Genomic DNA, 18,885 nt, shown 5'->3' with positions numbered 1-18,885 from the left:
TGTCGCCACCTGCTGTCTGTTATAATTATTGACCATTTATTTTAAAGGTCACATCCATGATGTAATGCTGCATGAAATGGTTTATTCTGAAAGTAAGTATGTGCAGTGACAGATCAAACCACAACATTCTCGTTAATTTCTTTGCCTTTAATGAACCCTGATCGGTGTAGTACGTTACAGCCACAAAGCATCAAACATGTATACAGTAGTTAGGTCAGTATCGTAACATTCTCTTCCAGACCATTGTATGGACAGTAGTCCCCATCAGCACAAAGAATCAAAAGAAAAATAATAAACTGACCAAAAAATTTATTAAAAACGTATTTTCCATCACCGTACAGTGAAATTGACCTTTTGCCCACCACATTATTTGATTAAATATTACAATCATTAGATTTAATCTTTCTTAGAAATATTACTCTTGAATCTGATTAGTAATACACCATCTTTTCACCAAATTCCTTTATGGTCATTATTACTCTACTGTACTCTGGGGGGAAAAAAGGGAAAATGCTCAATCTATGCCAGACACTGCAATGTAACATATAGGTAACCAAGGGGAAAATATCCAGACAAAAGTCTTTCTTATTTACTGAGACAAAGAAAAACTACAAAGATATTCATTATGTGCCAAAAGAATAATTAAACTAATTAAACTCATTCTAAACTTTTTAAAGGTAACAAGAAGAAACAGTAGTATATGTTTTATTATAACATGGAAAACTGGGGGAAACTCAAAACATACAAGACAATAAAATACATGTGAATAATTTAGTTCACATCTTCAGAGATGATACACATCTGGGGCTCAAGTCATGTCACAAGGAAAGCTTTAGCACCTTTTGCCCTGAGTAACAAGCAGGGTAATAACCAGTGCAATATTCATTGTAGGAAGCATGTAAAGATAATAAACAGTGGCCATAAAGCAGGCTGAGGAAGCCTGACAGGTTTTAGGACATTCTAAGTGAATTGTGCAAACATTTCACCTCTTCATGCTGATCGTAACAGACCATTTACTACTACTGAAGTGTCAGAGAAGCCCTGTTGTTTGAAAAAATTAAATATCACAATACATGTAAAGGTAATTTGATGCACAGAAGGAAACCTAACATTCCCAAAAAGGGTTATCCAGTTTTTAACATTCTAATTTAAGAGGTTTTCTTTGGCTACAATGCATTTGCAAGGGTGACAGTCTTCAGTTGTTAAAGCAATAATTATCTCTTTGCATGTTGGCATCTTAGTTTCTTAAAGCATTGTTTTCTGTCTGTACATTCATTTAAAGTTAACATAGCAGTGGAGAGACTGGAGTGTATTTGGGTACAGCATTATAGAGAAATCACAGAAGTCAGTTCTTGGTCACGAGGCTGTGCTTCCTGCTCAGAAGGGTGCGTTGTTGCTGGTGTGTGAACGGTCGGTCTCTTCATTTGATTGCCCCATTACTTTGTACTTTGGGAGTCAAAACACATAATGGATGGAGTAATAAATGCATGAAAAAACATGAACATATATTATTGTCATTATCCGCAACAGACATAACAGTTGTGCTAGAAGAAAAGGCTCAGCAAGAAATAAAATAGAAAACAATTAACGGAGAGGAAAAAGCTCTAACCTTCATATTTTCCACTTTGTCCTCAAAGGTTTTAAAGCTTGGCGAGTTTCTGAGAAGATATTTAAAAAAATAAAATAACTAATCAAAACTAGTTAGATTTCCAAAATAACTCGAGTTTTTTTTTTTTTACATGCAACCTAGAGTGTAAAGGAAAACGTAAATCATATAAAGGAAAAAAAATAAAGGCCTTTTCTACCCATTTAGGTAAAGCAGCACTAACAGGGCTTAAACAGCCACACAAAGAGAAAAAGCATTTGCTTTCCATGCAGAAAAATAAAGCTGTATATGAAATAAATGTACCTACTATTAAACTGCTGAGGTCAAAATGATGACCACGCCTTTTGGTTCTACCTGATACTATCTGTCTTTCTGAACCTGTTGTACCTCCATATTGCTTCTTGTGTAAATATGACGTTATGACCTATTTTCTTTAAAAAGTGTATACAGATTAGACACAAATGGTTGAATATTCCATTAAAATTACAGCAATATTACATGTAACCATTAACAAGTGTTACAATTTTTCTCAGCAAAGAAGTTTGATAATTAAAAAGATTTGTACATCAGGTGAAAGACAGATATGAATGGGCGAGAGAAGGGCTGGTACTTTACCTCATAGCTGGCATACTTAAAGAGTGACGCATGGAAAAGTTGCTACTGCGGAGAGTAGGTTGAAGACAGAGTGAGCAGGGAGAGTTAGCCGAGCAGACAGTGTTAGCCGAGCACAGAGCAGAGAAAGAGAGATTGTAGAGCCCAATGAATAACTCATTAAAGCAAACTTTAGACAGGATATTATATTTAACATCTCTATCATAGCTATAGTTATTTAAAGTCATATCAATGACAGCTTTAAAGGTAGATTCAGATACATCAGTCGCTTCACTGGTACCATAGAATGCTCTAAAAATCGTCATAGGTACAGGAGACCTCAAAAAGTAGATGGCTGCCATCAGTGCAGGCTCTTGTATAGCTCTTACCCAGAGTTAGAGTACGGCAGAGCCCTGAGCAGCCCGAATGCAGCGGTGTGGAGAAAAACACAGCAATAAACAAAAGAACTGCTTCAAACCTCCATCAGAACATAATATTGACAGGACAGTAAAAAAAGTAGAAACAAGCAGTGTGCAAATACAGGTTGTAAAACAGGATGTTAGTTGAAGCTAATTTACATTACCACTTAAAAGTTTAGGGTCAGTAAGATTTTCTATTAATTTAAAAGAAATGTAACACTTTTTTTCGGTATAGATGCATGCAGCTCAACTGTTTTCAACACTGATAATAAAAAGGTTCTTCAAATCAGCAACATTAAAACAGTAATTGAAAACTGAAAACTTTCACAATTTTACAGTTTATTCAGTATTTTTGATCAAATAAATGCAGCCTTGGTGGGTATAAGACTTTTAAAAATCTTACCAACCCCAAACATTTGAACTGTGTACGTGTCAGGTTAGTTAGTCAGAGAAGCAAAAACAAGGGTATACACAGAAAGCATAATCACGATTTGAGAAGCTATGCAAATTTACAACCTGTTTGTTTGGTGTCAAATCAGAGCAGAATGTCTCAATTTGATAAGCTCTGTTCATTGACATGGTGTACAAAACAATCTGTTTCTCTGAAAAACACCACAGAACTCATGCTACTCTAGCCATCTGGAGATTTCCCACAATACAATACCTCATTATTACAGCTCCTGACACTGTCGGCTATTAGTCCAGGTCTGGAGACAGATGCCTCGCTAATATATGTATTGAATCTGAATGTCTTTTTCACGTTTGAATTAGTACCACCGGTCCATTTCAATTTGATATTAAATCAAAAGTGACCATAATTTCTTTTTAATGGTCTTATTGTGCATGATTCATCAGTGTACATTATTTTAAAGAAATTATTTTTCAGCTAAATCAAGTCTTACCCTACATTTTCCAGAATAGCCTTTTCACTTAAATGTCACATTACAGCAGAATAGTATTAAAAAACTGAGAGGTGATAAATTTGATCCTAATAGGACCAGACCCAAAACTGGATCTGGACTCTGTTTGCTTTAGGATACAACTTCAAACTAGCTTCAAACATACAGTGCATAGGAAAAACAATCATCGTACAAGGAATCAGAGGAATAAAAGTCATTTATAAAAAAGGAGAATTAAAAGTTTATGAGACGGGAGAAGATGATGATGGGAGGTTGAGATAGCTAGGAGAAAAAAACAGTGAGAGAAGGTATGCAGAGGAGGAATATTAAGCTCACCTCATCTCTCCAAATTGGTTTCTGATGGCGGAGCCCATTGAGGAGAATGCAGCTGATGTCATCTGACCTGCCTGAGACAGAGTCTCCTGAGTCCTCTTATAGCTACAGAATAGAGAGAGAGAGAAGGATTTCTAATTTTAGCAGTTGTCAGTTATATTTTGAACACACCAGTTGGCATCAAACTACAGTAGCTGACAGCTCAGACAGCGCAACTAAGAACCAAGACAGCAACATAAAACATCACTTTAAAGGTGAATGCATCAAGAACATGTCAACCTCAAATCCGCAATTGCCTGCTAACCTCTGAGAGCTATGGGTTTAATGTTATGGAAAAAAACAAAATAATATAAAAGCAACCTAAAAGTTTATGTACAATTTGTTCACTGTATACACTACACACCATACAAAAGGCTGGGGTCAGTAAAATGTTTTCAAAAGATGTCTCTAATGCTCAGCAGGACAGCATTTATTTGATTAAGCATACAGTAAAAACAGAAACATTATGAAATGTACAATTTAAAATACATGTTCTCGATTTTAAAAAATGCTATTTATTTCTGTGATGGCAAAACGGAATTACTCCAGTCTTCACATGATGTTGTAGAAATCATTCTAATATGCCGATTTGGTGCCCAACAAACATTTCTTATTATTATCATCAGTGTTGAACATTTTTGTGGTGCTTAATATTTCTATGAAAACAGTGATATATTTTTCAGGATTCTTTGATGAATAGAAAGTTCAGAAGAACTGCATTCATTTAAAATACAAACCTTTTGTAACAGTATAAATGTCTTTACTGTCACACTCCTTGCTGAATAAAAGGATTATTCTTACAGACCCCAAACTTTTTTATTTATTTGTAACTACAGAAAACAATGCATATGGGATCACATTAGGCCTAATAAATAATGACAGAATCATCATATCTGGGTGAATTATTAATTTAAGAGATGTAAAAGCTAACAGGACACTTGTCTGTTAATATTGCTGCTGTCTGAATTTTATTGTACAGAATCTGCAACTGGATTGAACAAACATCACTGCCCTCGATTACATACACACACACACACCAAAAACAAATGTGCAGACTCACATACAACTGCACACTATTCATAAACACACAAACAGATGCACAAGCATGTAGATAAGCACCTGTCCTTTTTTTTCTTTTACCCAATTCTTTCAGTCTCTCAAATGTAATGCAATCTCTGAAGCAAGTACACAGCCACAGAGAATCCCTCACACAGTCCTCCAATGACCTTCGGTAAGGCTAAGCCACTTTGCTTTGGGAAAATCCCATCATGTGTTCTCCAAGTCAGCTTTCTCAGCACATGCCCCGAGTACAAACATTACACCCTTCCCAAACCGCACAACCTGCCCTTTCTATGTGGTCTCAAGGTCTGAGGACAGATGATATCACAGGGCACTGATATCTAATGAGACACATGTCTGACAATGGGGTTAAGAGTATAGTGGCTATAGATCTGGGTTGGTAAAACACTTTATTTAGATTACTATGCCCATAAGGAAGATGCCCCCCTAAAAGATTCCTTATTAAAATGATTCTTTATCACCCAGATACTTTGTATCAGAGTAAAGCCTTAATATCCTTCCATTCTTTGTAATTTCTGATCTGATCTGTTCAACATCAGAGGAGTCTAATGGGTCACACTATGACACTTAGGAAACTTTGTGCCTGTGTCACTTAGAAGCTTGTTGTTTGGTTTCTTAAACCATAGTGACATCAGTGCTGTTACAAGATTAAAGTCTCTCAAACAAGTGCTGAGTGCTACTTTAATAGCCTTTAATTCACTATAATAACACTGCCTGAAGTATCATCTTAACATACTTTACCATGTGTAAATTCATTTTAAAGTTTACTCATATATTAGGCAATACTTTATTTTTCAGTGTTCTTGTCACATATGTTACATGCACTTAGTATAGTAATAGTAAATTATGCATAATTACAAGCAACTAACCCTAAACCAAAAAGCCCTAATACTAACCCGAACCCTATAGTAAGCGCATGTTGTTAATTAATATTACTTACTATTTAATTATAGAATTACACTGTGACTCCTTAAAAGAATTAACATTTTTATATGGCAGTTTTAAATATTAAACAAAATAAAATCAACAAAAATGAAACCCATATTGCAGACACCCTATGCAGGCACATTTTGAACATTTAAAAATAAAATGGATTTAAATATAAAATGACAACAACAAAAAATCAAACTCACGCATCAGAGCGCCCAATTTCTTCAAGCGTGGCAGAAGCTGTAAGGTATCTACAAACACACATTTCCACAGTATTAACGTATAATAATATACAAAAGTTCTGTTTAAATGCTGTGAACTTTGCACACTTAAACTTTTGGATGTCAAAATATTTTGACAGTAGACCTCAAATTGATGATACTTTTTTGTTAAAGGGCTAAGAAAGGGATGGTTCCTGACCAGAACACAAGTCTAAACTTTAAAGATGGCATTACCAAAGTTTAGACACATTTATCTGAACGCAAATCCCTTCAAACACAACCACCTAGAGATGTTGAAAAACACATAAAACAGGTTTGACTTCTCTTTCAAGTACTTTGGCTTACCTGTTTAAAAACCTGCCTAAAACTATATGTGAGCTCTTTTTGTATATGCATCAGTTCCACATTACTGAGCAATAATCTCAAAATCTTCTGCTAAAGAGAACTAAAAACCCTCATGTTTCCATTCCTTTATTTATGCACTGAGGTCTGATAATTTAGGGAAGTTGTAGGGAAATTTCATATCTAGGTGGAAGGGAAGGTCTGTCCATAAAAACAGTTTTCAAATGTTCACATCTGCCCCTATATGAGCCAAAGACCCAACAGCACATGACAAAAACCAGACAAAATGGTCAGCTGAGCTTGACATCAACAACGTTATTTTGTAATATTACAAGCAAAGAGGACAAAGTAGCCTTGAATTCTTATTTCCTCTGATTTTGTTCAATTTTTCACTCACTTCACAAAGCATTTGAAGTTAGCCAGCTTCATTGTTCAAGTAATATAATCAGCACCAATAAAACATTTAGCTTGATTTGTGAACTTTATTATATTTCTTAATTATTAATGTAGTCGCAGTAAATTATATTTTGTTTTATTTTTATTGATTGATTGAGAGCTGGCAAACTCCCATTTATAGAAAGGAAACACAGAAACATTCATTTATTCAGGAGAGGGTCATGGGAAGGGCTACAAAGAAGAAAACTGAAATTGAAACAAGAGGGCAGCAGGTCCATACCTAGCAAACAGAATCACAAGACCAAGCAACAACAGGCAAAAGAGAGAAAACTCACACATTAGATGTGGTAACTCTACGATTCAAGTCTCCAAGAGTTTGTGAGGTTCTCATATAGCTAGAAGCAGAAATATAGATATATTAACAGAAAAGGTCATTTTTAAAAGGGGTTTAGCTGAGATGCTACAGTGAAAGAACACCAAAATTAGCTTCAAGAAAATAGGACTGTAGAGATATTAATTTCTTATATATATATATATATAATGTATACTTATATGCATATACATTACATATTCAAATAAAAAAATAATAATGTCCCATCAGCGGGCACTGTTAAGAGATTCAAACAGCCAGTGTATAAAAAGACAGCATGAGATTAGAAAAGACAGATGAAGGTTAAGGTGATGTTCAGTCAGAGTGGACAGGTTTAACCGACAGGAAGTACTCACGCATTGGAGCACTGAACTTCATGCCAGCCTTTGGTGAGGTTCTGTTTGATTTCAGAGATGGGACTGATGCCAAGCCGACGCTTGAGCTCAGCGGCATGCCTCTCCTTCGCTACGAGAACCTGTCTCAGTGTCTGAATCTCATCGTCCACCTAACAGAGAAAAATACAAGATAAAACTAAACAAATGCATAGAATTTAGATTAATTATTAATTAGATCTTCCAGGGCTCAACAACTGGCCTCACCATAAAATAATTTGTTTTTTTGTGATGCATAAAATTGTAATGCCCTGAAATTGTTTTTTTTTAGAAACCAAAATTTTTAATTTACCTGAAAACTAAAACGGAGTTCTAGTAATTTTTAGACGTCAGAAAGAAATATCAAAAAACATTTCAAATCCAAATCTCATTTTTCATCTTTTCATATTTTTCTGAATATCCAAAGCTGCTTTTTTCTATTCACAAAAGCGGAGAATGACCAGTGATTGTCAAGCTCCAAAAAGAAAATAATAAAATCATCTCGTACTGTGTTCCACAGGCTTTGAAACAAAGTAAGGGTGAATAAACAATGACATCACTTGAATTTTTGGGTGAACTATCCCAGTAAGACATCAGTACAATTAGCACATACCTTCCACACCTCTTCTGACTTTAAGATAATCTTTCATATAATCTTGGCAGCAAATTGTTCTGTAAGTGTGTGAGAAAGGTCAAACCCATCTTTACTGTCCCCGGGGTGCGGACCTCTGTATTTTGTACACTAAAAATATTAGTGAAATAATTACCTTATTACCTTAAATGATGCAACACCAAGACAAACGACTTTTACATTTAAGCTGAATTCTAGCAAAAGAGTTCGGTTTTAATGCTTAAAAGGTAAGATGCAAGTAAGTTGCTTAGCAATTTATATTTCACAACTGTGTTAATATAAAAATTGTTAATATTCAGGGAGGCAAACAATTCAACCAAAACCATTTCAGCACATTACAATTAAGAATGAAAGTGTGCATATTGCAAATGAAAATAAACTTGGTTACACTTTCCTGATAGTCTTTTAGTAAATTCACATTTCATCCTCAGACCTACACTAGAACATAGTAAAACTTGTGACTTTGACAAGAGTGTTTTTAGGCTGTGGTTAGGACAGTCATTCATAATATTAAATTAAAACTATTTGCAAATAGATCAAATGCATTACAATAATGACTATTTTTCTTTATACGTCTCCTTCATTCCATTAAATGTCTTTTATTGATAAGAAACCCCTAAGTGTCTGCAACCTTTCTATATTGTAATGTTTATGGCTGGTCTGTGCTCAAATTTTAAAGGTATAGTTCACCTAAAAATACAAAATTATATCATCATTCTGTTATCATTTACCTATTCAAATTTCATCATTTCAAACCCAGATGCTATTTTTCATGACTGTGTGTTCATTTTTATTTTTATTTTTTATTGAAACAGACAAAAAAAGTAAAAGACACTATTTTTAAGATATTGCTATTTAATCTTTGCCTTCTAGATGTCTTAAAACACACATATGTAGATCAGGAAAATCAAAGTTTTCCCTGAGTGCCCGAACACCCCAAAATAAGCAAAAACCCCTGTGTATGGTCATGAGTGTGAAGGTTAACTGTCGGGGTTCAGGGTGGAGGAGGAACTCTGTGATACCTTGGTGAGCTCCACCTGCATCTCTTCTGCCTCCTCTTCTGTCAGGCCTGGTGGTAGATTCCCTCCACTGGCTACACCTGTAGATGACACTGAGGGGCCTATAGACAAATAAAAAAATATATAAATAAATAATGACAGATTCAGGGCACAGGATCAGAGGTGTACATGAGGGACCTTATCTAGACAGTGACGCCAAGAAGAATTACAGCTGTGTTTCTTTTGTTTAAAAATAGAGTGCTTACTCTAATTCTAGTTTTAAGTGTCTCCAGCACCACATGTTCAGCTGTCAGGCCGAGCAGCACTGACCTATTATAGACCTGGCATGTGATGTACCGACAGTTTTAATGCATCCAATGAAATCCAATACAATTAAAACTGAGAAAAATAATTAAATGGAGGTTTTCCTGAACACTCGTGTTTTTCCTATAGGGCATTCTCTTTATAACCCTTTAAATACGAGTTGTTTTGCACTTTTTATTAGCGCCACCCACTAGACACGCTTCTCCGCCGCACCTGCTCAAACCCAGAAAACTCACCCACAGACGACGCTTACCGTGCTCAGAGGAGTCCATTTCGGATAAAATACGACCTTCGATTACGTTTACCTATGTGTAAACAAATGTCACCGCGTATATTTTGGGATGGATGGAAAAACAAAGTTGACCCTCCCTGACTTCAGCAACATACACAAGAAGATTTAGGTTTAACCAGCGACGAGCTTGCGCTTCCGGGGCGCGGATATGACGTCACCACGCCCTGCGCTCGCTTCTACGCACTCTGAATATAATTCGAACTAGTTTTGTTTAATATGGTTAATATTCAGTGTTATACCACTTTTATGTCTCGTAAGAACACAGAAAATATAATATTTTTATGTGGCACTTTTTGGAAATATATTTTAAAAAGGATTTGGTTGCTGGTACTTTCTCCTGAAGATGTAATATGGTAGCCTTGCTCTAAATGATGGTTTTTAATTGCACTAATATTCAAACTTGGGTAAATACTTCATTCATAAATATAGCAATGCTCATAATATTAAGAAATAAATTAAAGCAAATGTTTAAACATTAAAAAATGAAAATATAGTTTATTAAATATTATTCTTTTAATTTAATTTTTATATACCGCCTATATAGAGAGAATGGGATTCTCTCACACTCGACTCATCCATCATATTTTTTTCTTTTTTTCCACTTCACTTTACACCTTCCTAGTATTTTTTTTCCCTGAAAATTATTTGTTTTTATTTTAAGAAGACTACATTCACATCAAATGTTCATAAACATTTATTTTACACCGGCAAATACGTTTTTTTTTTCTTTTAGTCATACAATAACCATGCTACAACATAAAGGTCTAGTATTATTCTTTTTAATAATTCAGTGTATGTACAAGAGACCTTCACTATAGAAGTTTCAGAGTTAAATTCATGTAACATACCATTTGAAACAAGGACAATTCATTATAAACATGACAAAATAAGATCATAAATAAAAATAATGCATAAAATTACCATTTCACTATAATTACACTAAACATTTTCTCTTCTTTCTGAAGACATACTATGCAACAATTTCCTGACCATTTTTCTCCAGTATGTTTTATTTTTTCTCCTTTAAGCAAGGTATTCAAAGTAAAATCCAACATTTTAATGACTAAGCCATACTCTTTATACGAGTGTGGTTCTGATACAGGTAAATGCACAGGGAGAAAAAAGACCACAGAGGCTAACATCCATTAAAAACCATCTAGAGCATTGAACAAGGGAATGAGAAAGAGAGTAAGAGAGAGGAGAAAGAGAGCAGATAGTGACCGAAGATACCATTGTACTCGATAACGAAATGTAAACAATTCAATGAAAAATGATTGGCTATTGAAAAGTAACTAGAAAAAGTGAATGAACATGGCTGGTGATATTCGTATTTGGCTCCAGTTAGAGCTAAGATAGAAAATGAGAACGGACAGATGGCAAACAACATTCAGACCTGCCCACGTAAGCAGGCAGTGTGGGGTGTCCGAGTAAAAATCATGAGTTAATATGGCATTGATGGTCATCTAAGTGTTTGTAATTGCAGATTCAGGAAATCAGGTTTGGTATAAGAAGGTTATTAAAGCACTTTCAGTTATACTTGACGAGAGAACTGACCATACCGAGGCAACACAGATCCCTTTAGCTGTTGATGTTGCCACACACACACCATCTAATTCACTATTTCACTGAAAACAAAGCATAAAAATAATCAATAGCAACACAATGCAGTTTCAGGACCTATTACACAACTAGGCTTTATGAAACAAAAATAGTTTAACGATTTAATCTTCTGAGGGATAATGCCACATTTCTGAGGCTACTAAAGAGGAGAAACTATCAAATAAATGCTAGTGTTTGCAGGTAGCATCAAACCTTAGCTGCTCAAATAATCATCAAGGATTTCAAGTTTGTTGACGAACTTGCAATTTAACAAAATGAAGGAAAGCACAACTGCCAAGAAAAAAAATCTCTTACATAGTCTTACATTTGCTTCATTTTGAAAAAGTCTATTTTTAAGACAATTAAGATTTTAGCATTATTTTCATGACAATTAAGAATATTTCTCTCTATCCTTCTACTGCAGAGAACAATCCCATGAACACTACTGTAATGTTAACATTACAGAAATGTCCTAAAAACAGGCTTCATTTTATTTAGGTATAATATACATATTTTGTCCTTTCATGCTTTGAGAGATTGGACTCATGTATCCAGACACTAGTAGTGTTAAAAAAAAAAAAAAAAAAACTTTGCCACTTCAATAAATAAATTGGAGGAACAAACATCATACATGGCTACCGCTTAGGAATGAATGTCTTTAAAATACAAGCGTTTCTCTCACAACAGACAATAGTCTCAAGTGGCCACAAGAAGCCATTACCACACACACCAAGAATAGTTATCTTAATAACTATATGCGGCAACAACTAAAATATAAAAATGACCAAAATATACATATATCGTACATACACATGATGTGTATAGATTGTATATCTATATAAAAATGTCTCATCTGTTATAGTTTCCACCTTACGGACACACTCACTGTAATATGACACTATGGGAGTTTATGTCAGATTGTGTTCACAATTCCCTTTTGATAAGAGAAAAGAGACACAACTGGGCCAAACTGAGCTTAACACTAAGACCAAAGCCAAGAGCCCAACATGTTATCACACATCAACGAACAACTACACTACACAGAGATGACGGTTAAATCCATTCCATATATAGTTTGGCTCAGCTTGTTACAAATGGTTCTCAGCATAAGACAGGAACACCAACACCCAGATGTAAATGAGCAAAATACTAGGAAGGAATGAAATATTAGAATTTGCATCATTTGTATCTCTCTATCTCAGAAAAAAAGCTCTAATAAAACAAAAAAACAACACTACTTTTGTATTAACAAAGCGAAGCAATCCAAAGAATCCAATTTAACGTTGAATGCTGCGGTTAATTTCTAAACTGAACTCAATTTCATGACACAAAGCAGATAAAATTGCCTACAGGGACACAAAAGATTCAAACTCTGCAGTAAACCAGGAATATTGGTAAGGTATGCAAACAGAATATTTGAGATTTTTAAAATGAAATATATTCTTGCTGTTTCTCAGTGCAGTCGCACTAATCTTCGAACACCTATGGCAAGTTCACGGAGTCAAATTTAAACCACACTCAAGTACTTATAAATGGAAACAAACATTTCATGTCAATAAATATACCAAAAACGAAGTCAAGAAACAGTGCATGCCACAGGACGACGAGCAAATCTGGCTGGAGGAGCGAGGGAACGAGTGGAAGGCAAGATCGGAGGTTGAAGGCAACAAAGAGATCAGGGTCAACAACAGGATCTTTTTTTATCTTTTTTCTTAAGCTTGTTTTATAAGCTACGGTACGGTGAGGCGAATGTGAGCCACTCTTGTGTGGGTGATGGAAGTGGTGCGTGAATAAGGGACAGGATACGCTAAAGAATTCAGCTCCATCGCTGGCTTTCCTCCTCTCAAAAACAGGCTTTTTTTTTTTATTGTAGTTGAAGGATTCTTTCCATTCATTTTTTTTCCTCTTGGAGAGATGGCGCAGAGTGGTGAGAGACAATCCACAGGGTGGAGGTGAAGAGAGTGGGGCATTTAATTGAAGCCGGTGTCAGTGTGGTAAGTAGTATGGTAACCGTCAGACGTTAGCTGGGTGGTTTCTGTGGCAGACGAGGGCTGCATCACGATGGGCTCACCTCCACCTGCCTCTGCAGAAAGATTTCAACAGGACATAATGGTTTAAATATAAAGATTCTGGAGGACAACAGGGATAGCTGTTTAAAAGTGGCATGTTGTGGGCAGATAACACACATCTAACCTCTCTCATCGGACTGCAGTTGGGCCTCTAAGTCTTCGGGGGAGACATAGAATTCCTGTTCCTGTCCCTCAGGTGGCCGTGGTTTACACTTCCCACAGCAGCAGTTACAACAACAGCACAGGCAACAGCAGAAGTAGCAGCCTGTAGCCAGGCCACAGAAAATAAACAGAGCCTGTAGGGGGAGACAGAGAGCAACACAATTTAGAGTAAAAAATAAATGACTGTTTAAAAGTTAGGGGTAAGATTTTTTTCTTTTATGAAAAAAATTATACTTTTATTTAGGAAGAATGCATTAATTAATCATTAATTATTGATCAAAAGTGACAGTAAAGACATTTCTATTTCAAATAAATGTTATTTTGAACTGTCTATTCACCAGTGAATCCTGAAAAAGAAAGTTTCAAAGTTTTTACAGAAATATTAAGCAACACAGTTGTTTTAAACATTGATAAAAAGAAATATTTCTTCAGTACCAAATCAGCATATGACTTGCATATGATGATTTCTGAAGGATCATTTGACACTGGAGTAACAGCTGTTGAGAATTCAGCAATAAATTATTTTAAACCTTTTATCAGGTCCAGTCAGGAATTATTTTAAAGTCCAGCCAGAAACACACAGTCTCACCTTGGCCCACCAGCTGGACAGGACAAAATAAGTGTTGACGTTCTCTTCACCAAACTGTTCAGCCACATAAAGTCCCAGAGAGCCATACTTGTCATAGATGTTTCTCTTTGTTGAGTCGTTAAGAATGGCATGGGCATTGTTGATCTCTTTAAACTTATCAGCTGCCTCAGGGTTGTCAGGATTCTTGTCAGGGTGATATTTCAATGCCAATTTCCTTTAAAAGATAAAAAAGGGCACATAAACTACATTAAATGCTTTCATAGTTTGGTATTTGGACATAATAAAAAAAGTTTTATTTGTATCAATACATCAGATTTGAATGGAGTCAGATAGACTGTTGCAAAATAAAAAGTACTTATAAAATAAATAAGAATTACTTTTATTATATTGTTTAATTTCAATATCTATTCTAAACTAACCATGAACAAATTATTAATTTGGTGTAAAATTTAAACAAAAATATGAAAATGGGTTTCTGATTTTACAAACTTGGACTCCTCTCATACCAACCAGGCATACTGGAGTGTTTTTATTTCTATCGATATATCTGATATGGATGCAGCCCAAAGGAAAAAATAAATGAGAACAGCTGAATTTAATCTTTGTTCCTTATTAGTGAAACCATTTTTACTAACTTGAAAAAAAAATGCTATTACATTTAATGTAAATTAATATACCTAGTTAATATTTTCAACAATATCACACTTTTTAAATATACAGTAAAATGTGCTTAGCATAATATTCTGGCATATAAATATATCAAAAATAAAACTGGCATTGAGAATCATGAAATATCATTAATGCATAATACAATGATAGCAATGCTGTGATATTTCCAGGTTACTGTACCATGAAAATCTCACACTGTGATATCGCTTTAAAAAACCCTTTATAATGAGATCCATTACTTTCTGTAGTCCTAGGGTAGGATAAAACTGTGCATGGCACACAGCCCCTGCATGCACTTAGTTTTATTGAGCTGCAGGGTTCCACATTGCTGTGTGCTGCATTTAGCCTATAAACATCTGATGAAAACTCCAGCCAGCAAAAGTGAAAAGAAGCAGAGCAGAACACTGAACAGAGATGCTGAGGAAAGGACGGAGCTTCTCAGACTCACCTGTATGACTTCTTGATGTCATCAACAGTGGCCAGTTTGTCCACACCCAGCACATGATAGAGTGATTCTCCAGAGGTGGAGAGAGTGCGCTGCCTCTGCTGCTCAGCCATGTCAAATCAGGTCCTCAACAATCTGAACACACACAAACAACACACAACATGCTGCGTGGCAATATTAAAAAATACAAAGCATGAATACTGAAGCATTTAATTTGAACAACAGGGAACGTCATGATGCAAAATTTCCAAACGAAGTCACTGGCCTAATGACAAATGACCGTCATCATAATCATCAGTGGCAAGTAATCATGCATCCTCTTTATTTCCTAAGAACATCTATTGATCTCTTTGTATCAGGCTTTTGTTTAGTCACCATAAGTTTACTTAAGTTCTCTTTATTATATAATCCATATTCTACAGTGTGACTAATTTACCATTCAGAATGGCGTGCAGTTGTGTTTCATGTAGTTTGGTCAATCTGGGGTCTAACTGAAATCAGATGGCATGGCATATGTAGAAAGTCTCTCCTTTTTTACTGCATAAAGTCGTTTGTTCAAAATATAAGAGAGCATTTTTTGCTTCAGTTAAGATGCATCATGCTGCTGTTAAATCTCAGTAATGATAGCAGACTGCTTCAACTATACAACTAACATGTCTACTCCTCAACACAGATAATGGCTTTTTCACATAAGGCAATGTTGAAAACGTTCAATCTGGAATGTCACTGTGGCAATTAGGATGAAATTGACTGCTTTTAAGTTATTTTTTGAACATTATATCTATAATATTATCTAATATAAAAAAAATTGGATAAAATTGGAATACTCTCAAACTGAAGTAAGGTTTTATTGCATAATACATTTAAGTAAACATATCACAGCTTAAACTGAATTTCACAGATCTATGATTTGAGCAGAAAACAGATTCCAAAGCGGAGAGCTTTTCCCACTCAAAGTAATTTGCTGTTCTGATTAAAACTAAACAACAAAATCTCATTCAGATGTCTGCTCTCATCAATGTTTATCGACTGTTTATGAACCTTTGGAGTTGCTAAATATATATTGATTATAAATTTGCCTCTAAAACCCCAGAGGACACAGAAAACGCATTATCAGATGAACAGCAGACATGCAGAGAGAACATGTCCGATATTCTCCAGATCATAATTTGGGGTTTAAACACTAAAACCACTCAAGATAATTAGTAGTTTAATTGGATTTCAGATCAATACTTTAACTTAGAGACTAAACAGATCAGCTGGATCCTTTAAAGACGCATTAAAGGTTTTAATAGGACCCAAACAACAATGAATATCACGCTGCTTCTGTTCATCTGTCGAAGCATGATGTTCAGGCTGTTGACACAAGAACGGTATCACAAAGATGTTTCTAATGACAGCTTGCCTGACTGCACACTAATGCAGTCATTTTCAACAAATCCTTCACTACTGTAATGATGACATAATGATGACATAAGCAGTACTCATGATTCACCAGCTGACTCACACTTTTCCTATCAGCTTATTCTTTCGTGTTGATCCCAAAAAAAGAGAAATCAATACCACAGGATATCACAGGGTTCAGTTTCCAGCAGGTGCCATATAACAGGGTGATGACAGATTTTTACAAGTGTTGCCTTGTGAATCAATCAAATCCATATTGTCATGTGTACTGTAGACCGGAGATTTCAGCAGTACTATGATGTACCAGAGGACATGAAATACAAAGACGGACAAGGTTTCATACAAGTAGAAGAATAAAATGTTAATCAGTCTCTTCATGTGCTTGCTTGTCTGGAGAGGCCTGGGTTTGTCAGATCAATCTTATGCACCACAATAAGCTTTCCTCAGCTGACTGAAGTACTTCAGATAGTTTACTCAGCACTGCCAGACCCAAATAATTCAGAGAAGCATTCAGGGCTTCTGAGGAAGAGAGCAAGTCTCCTCAAAAAAAGATATTAGGGCATTTGTGTGTGTGACGTTAGTTTGAAAAATCTAAAAGTGGCATTGTGCATCATTTATAATTGATCCCTAAACACCAAACTCGGTTGTGAACTTGGGTTTTTATATGTAATGCGTACATGTTAATGATAAGCATCTATATAGGATAAAATGATAATAAAAATCCTTAGTATTACAAATGTTATGTGTTATGGCTGCACATTTTCCATAAGCATCGTGAGGATTCAGGAGCAGAAGAAATGGCCTGGCTGCTTTCAGCTTCAGGTCGTTCCATGACACTTTCAGACAGACCCACCCATGGTCCCCAAACATGGAGCCAATAAGAAGGAATTCTAGGTAGTGTTCCGTGAGCGGTTCGTGAACGCGCATTGTTAGGGATTCTTTAAAATAATCAACTCAATCGATTCCTGGGCGAATGACTCTTTAAGTTGGTTCTTTCATTCACTCCAAAACATACAGTGAGACCAGTATAGTGGGATTCCCGAACGAAAGACTTAAACTTACATCTGAATAACTCGTTGTTCAAACGGAAACCTGTTGTTAAATAGTATTTTATAAAATAAATTGTATATGTTACCAATTTAAAAAATAATAATCATTAGGGTTTAATCATTCTACTGCATTTATTTAAGTCTGTGAAACCATTCCACTGCATAAAAGTATGTGGCATGTGATTAAAATGTGTAAACACGCCTTATTTCTGATTAAACTATATCTGTTCTATTTAAAATAAATCCTAAATTATTTTATTACTTGGCAACAGAACTCCCGGGTAAGGAGCCGGGATCGAAATCGTTAAATTCCGCACGATTCCCATCCTTACCGTTTAGAGATCGACACGCAACTGCGCTATTCGGTCTGCATGAAAGAGCGCTCGTTTTTATAACACGAAATGTCGCACTGTGTGTCCGTAAATCGGAGACTCTATATCTCAACAAGAGAAAATACACATATGATCCATTCATTCATATAATAAAGCTAAGGACGGAGGGGCAATTTGCTGATGTGAATCAGAGCAATAAACGGATTTTTTCCCTGCCCTTTAAAATGCAGTTTGCGATCTACTGTGTCAGTAGATTACTGCAGTAGATTACTTCACTAAAGGGAAAAGATTTACAGTTAATCTCTGATTTGCTTCGCTTCTGCATCATCAGGAAGGGCCCGGTGCTTCTGTTTGCGTTGCGCTCCAGCATCCATATTCTCTGGCCTTTTAGCTCGCGCTCCCGTTAACAGTTACAGCACACAAGACCAATTCAGCCAAGCCTACGATAAATCAGGAGAGTGGTTTCAACGCATGCACCGCTTACCGTTTCGTCGGCCCCGACGTCGTGATTTAATTTCAGTGCGTTAAAGGAACCGATGTTAAATTTGTGGTTGCATCCCCGGGAACCGCGCGATCAAGTGTACCAGATGCAGCAGATATAGCTCGGCTCCGCCCACCCGTGACATCACCACAACGACGTGCGCTTTCACCCCCTGTAGAACTAGGCCCGTGTCACCGTTCACACTGTGATTGATATCTTATACTAACAACAAAAGCATAAAAAA

General features: G+C 35.8%; 2 protein-coding genes across 15 annotated transcripts; both read right to left on the bottom strand.

Moving 5' to 3' along the window:
• Nucleotides 1-132: 132 nt before the first annotated feature.
• On the bottom strand, nt 133-10,006 carry LOC109095282 (tumor protein D54-like). 14 transcript variants are annotated; one of them, XM_019108969.2, is made up of 10 exons: nt 9,804-10,006; nt 9,251-9,348; nt 7,583-7,731; nt 7,192-7,251; nt 6,101-6,148; nt 3,852-3,953; nt 2,587-2,610; nt 2,222-2,266; nt 1,610-1,658; nt 133-1,446 (listed from the first exon to the last, which is right to left on the bottom strand). In XM_019108969.2, the coding sequence occupies exons 1-10, from the start codon at nt 9,820-9,822 to the stop codon at nt 1,378-1,380; spliced, it is 663 nt and encodes a 220-aa protein (XP_018964514.1). In that variant the 5' UTR covers nt 9,823-10,006; the 3' UTR covers nt 133-1,377. The 14 variants fall into 14 exon arrangements, with proteins under 14 accessions (XP_018964514.1, XP_042618114.1, XP_018964517.1 ...); XM_042762180.1 differs by having other exon boundaries at nt 2,222-2,263; XM_019108972.2 differs by lacking the exon at nt 2,222-2,266.
• A 517-nt stretch (nt 10,007-10,523) lies between these two features.
• LOC109094875 (dnaJ homolog subfamily C member 5-like) lies at nt 10,524-18,803 on the bottom strand. The gene is made up of 5 exons (XM_042762179.1): nt 18,645-18,803; nt 15,379-15,510; nt 14,262-14,475; nt 13,635-13,806; nt 10,524-13,524 (listed from the first exon to the last, which is right to left on the bottom strand). Exons 2-5 carry the CDS (start codon nt 15,486-15,488, stop codon nt 13,412-13,414), a joined length of 609 nt encoding a protein of 202 aa, XP_042618113.1. The 5' UTR covers nt 15,489-15,510; nt 18,645-18,803; the 3' UTR covers nt 10,524-13,411.
• Between the last annotated feature and the right edge of the window lie 82 nt (nt 18,804-18,885).

Source organism: Cyprinus carpio, chromosome A8 (genome assembly GCF_018340385.1).
Source record: "Cyprinus carpio isolate SPL01 chromosome A8, ASM1834038v1, whole genome shotgun sequence".
NCBI classification, from domain to species: Eukaryota; Metazoa; Chordata; class Actinopteri; order Cypriniformes; family Cyprinidae; genus Cyprinus; species Cyprinus carpio.
Note: the sequence above shows the minus strand (reverse complement) of the source record. Positions and strands in the feature narration are given on the sequence as shown.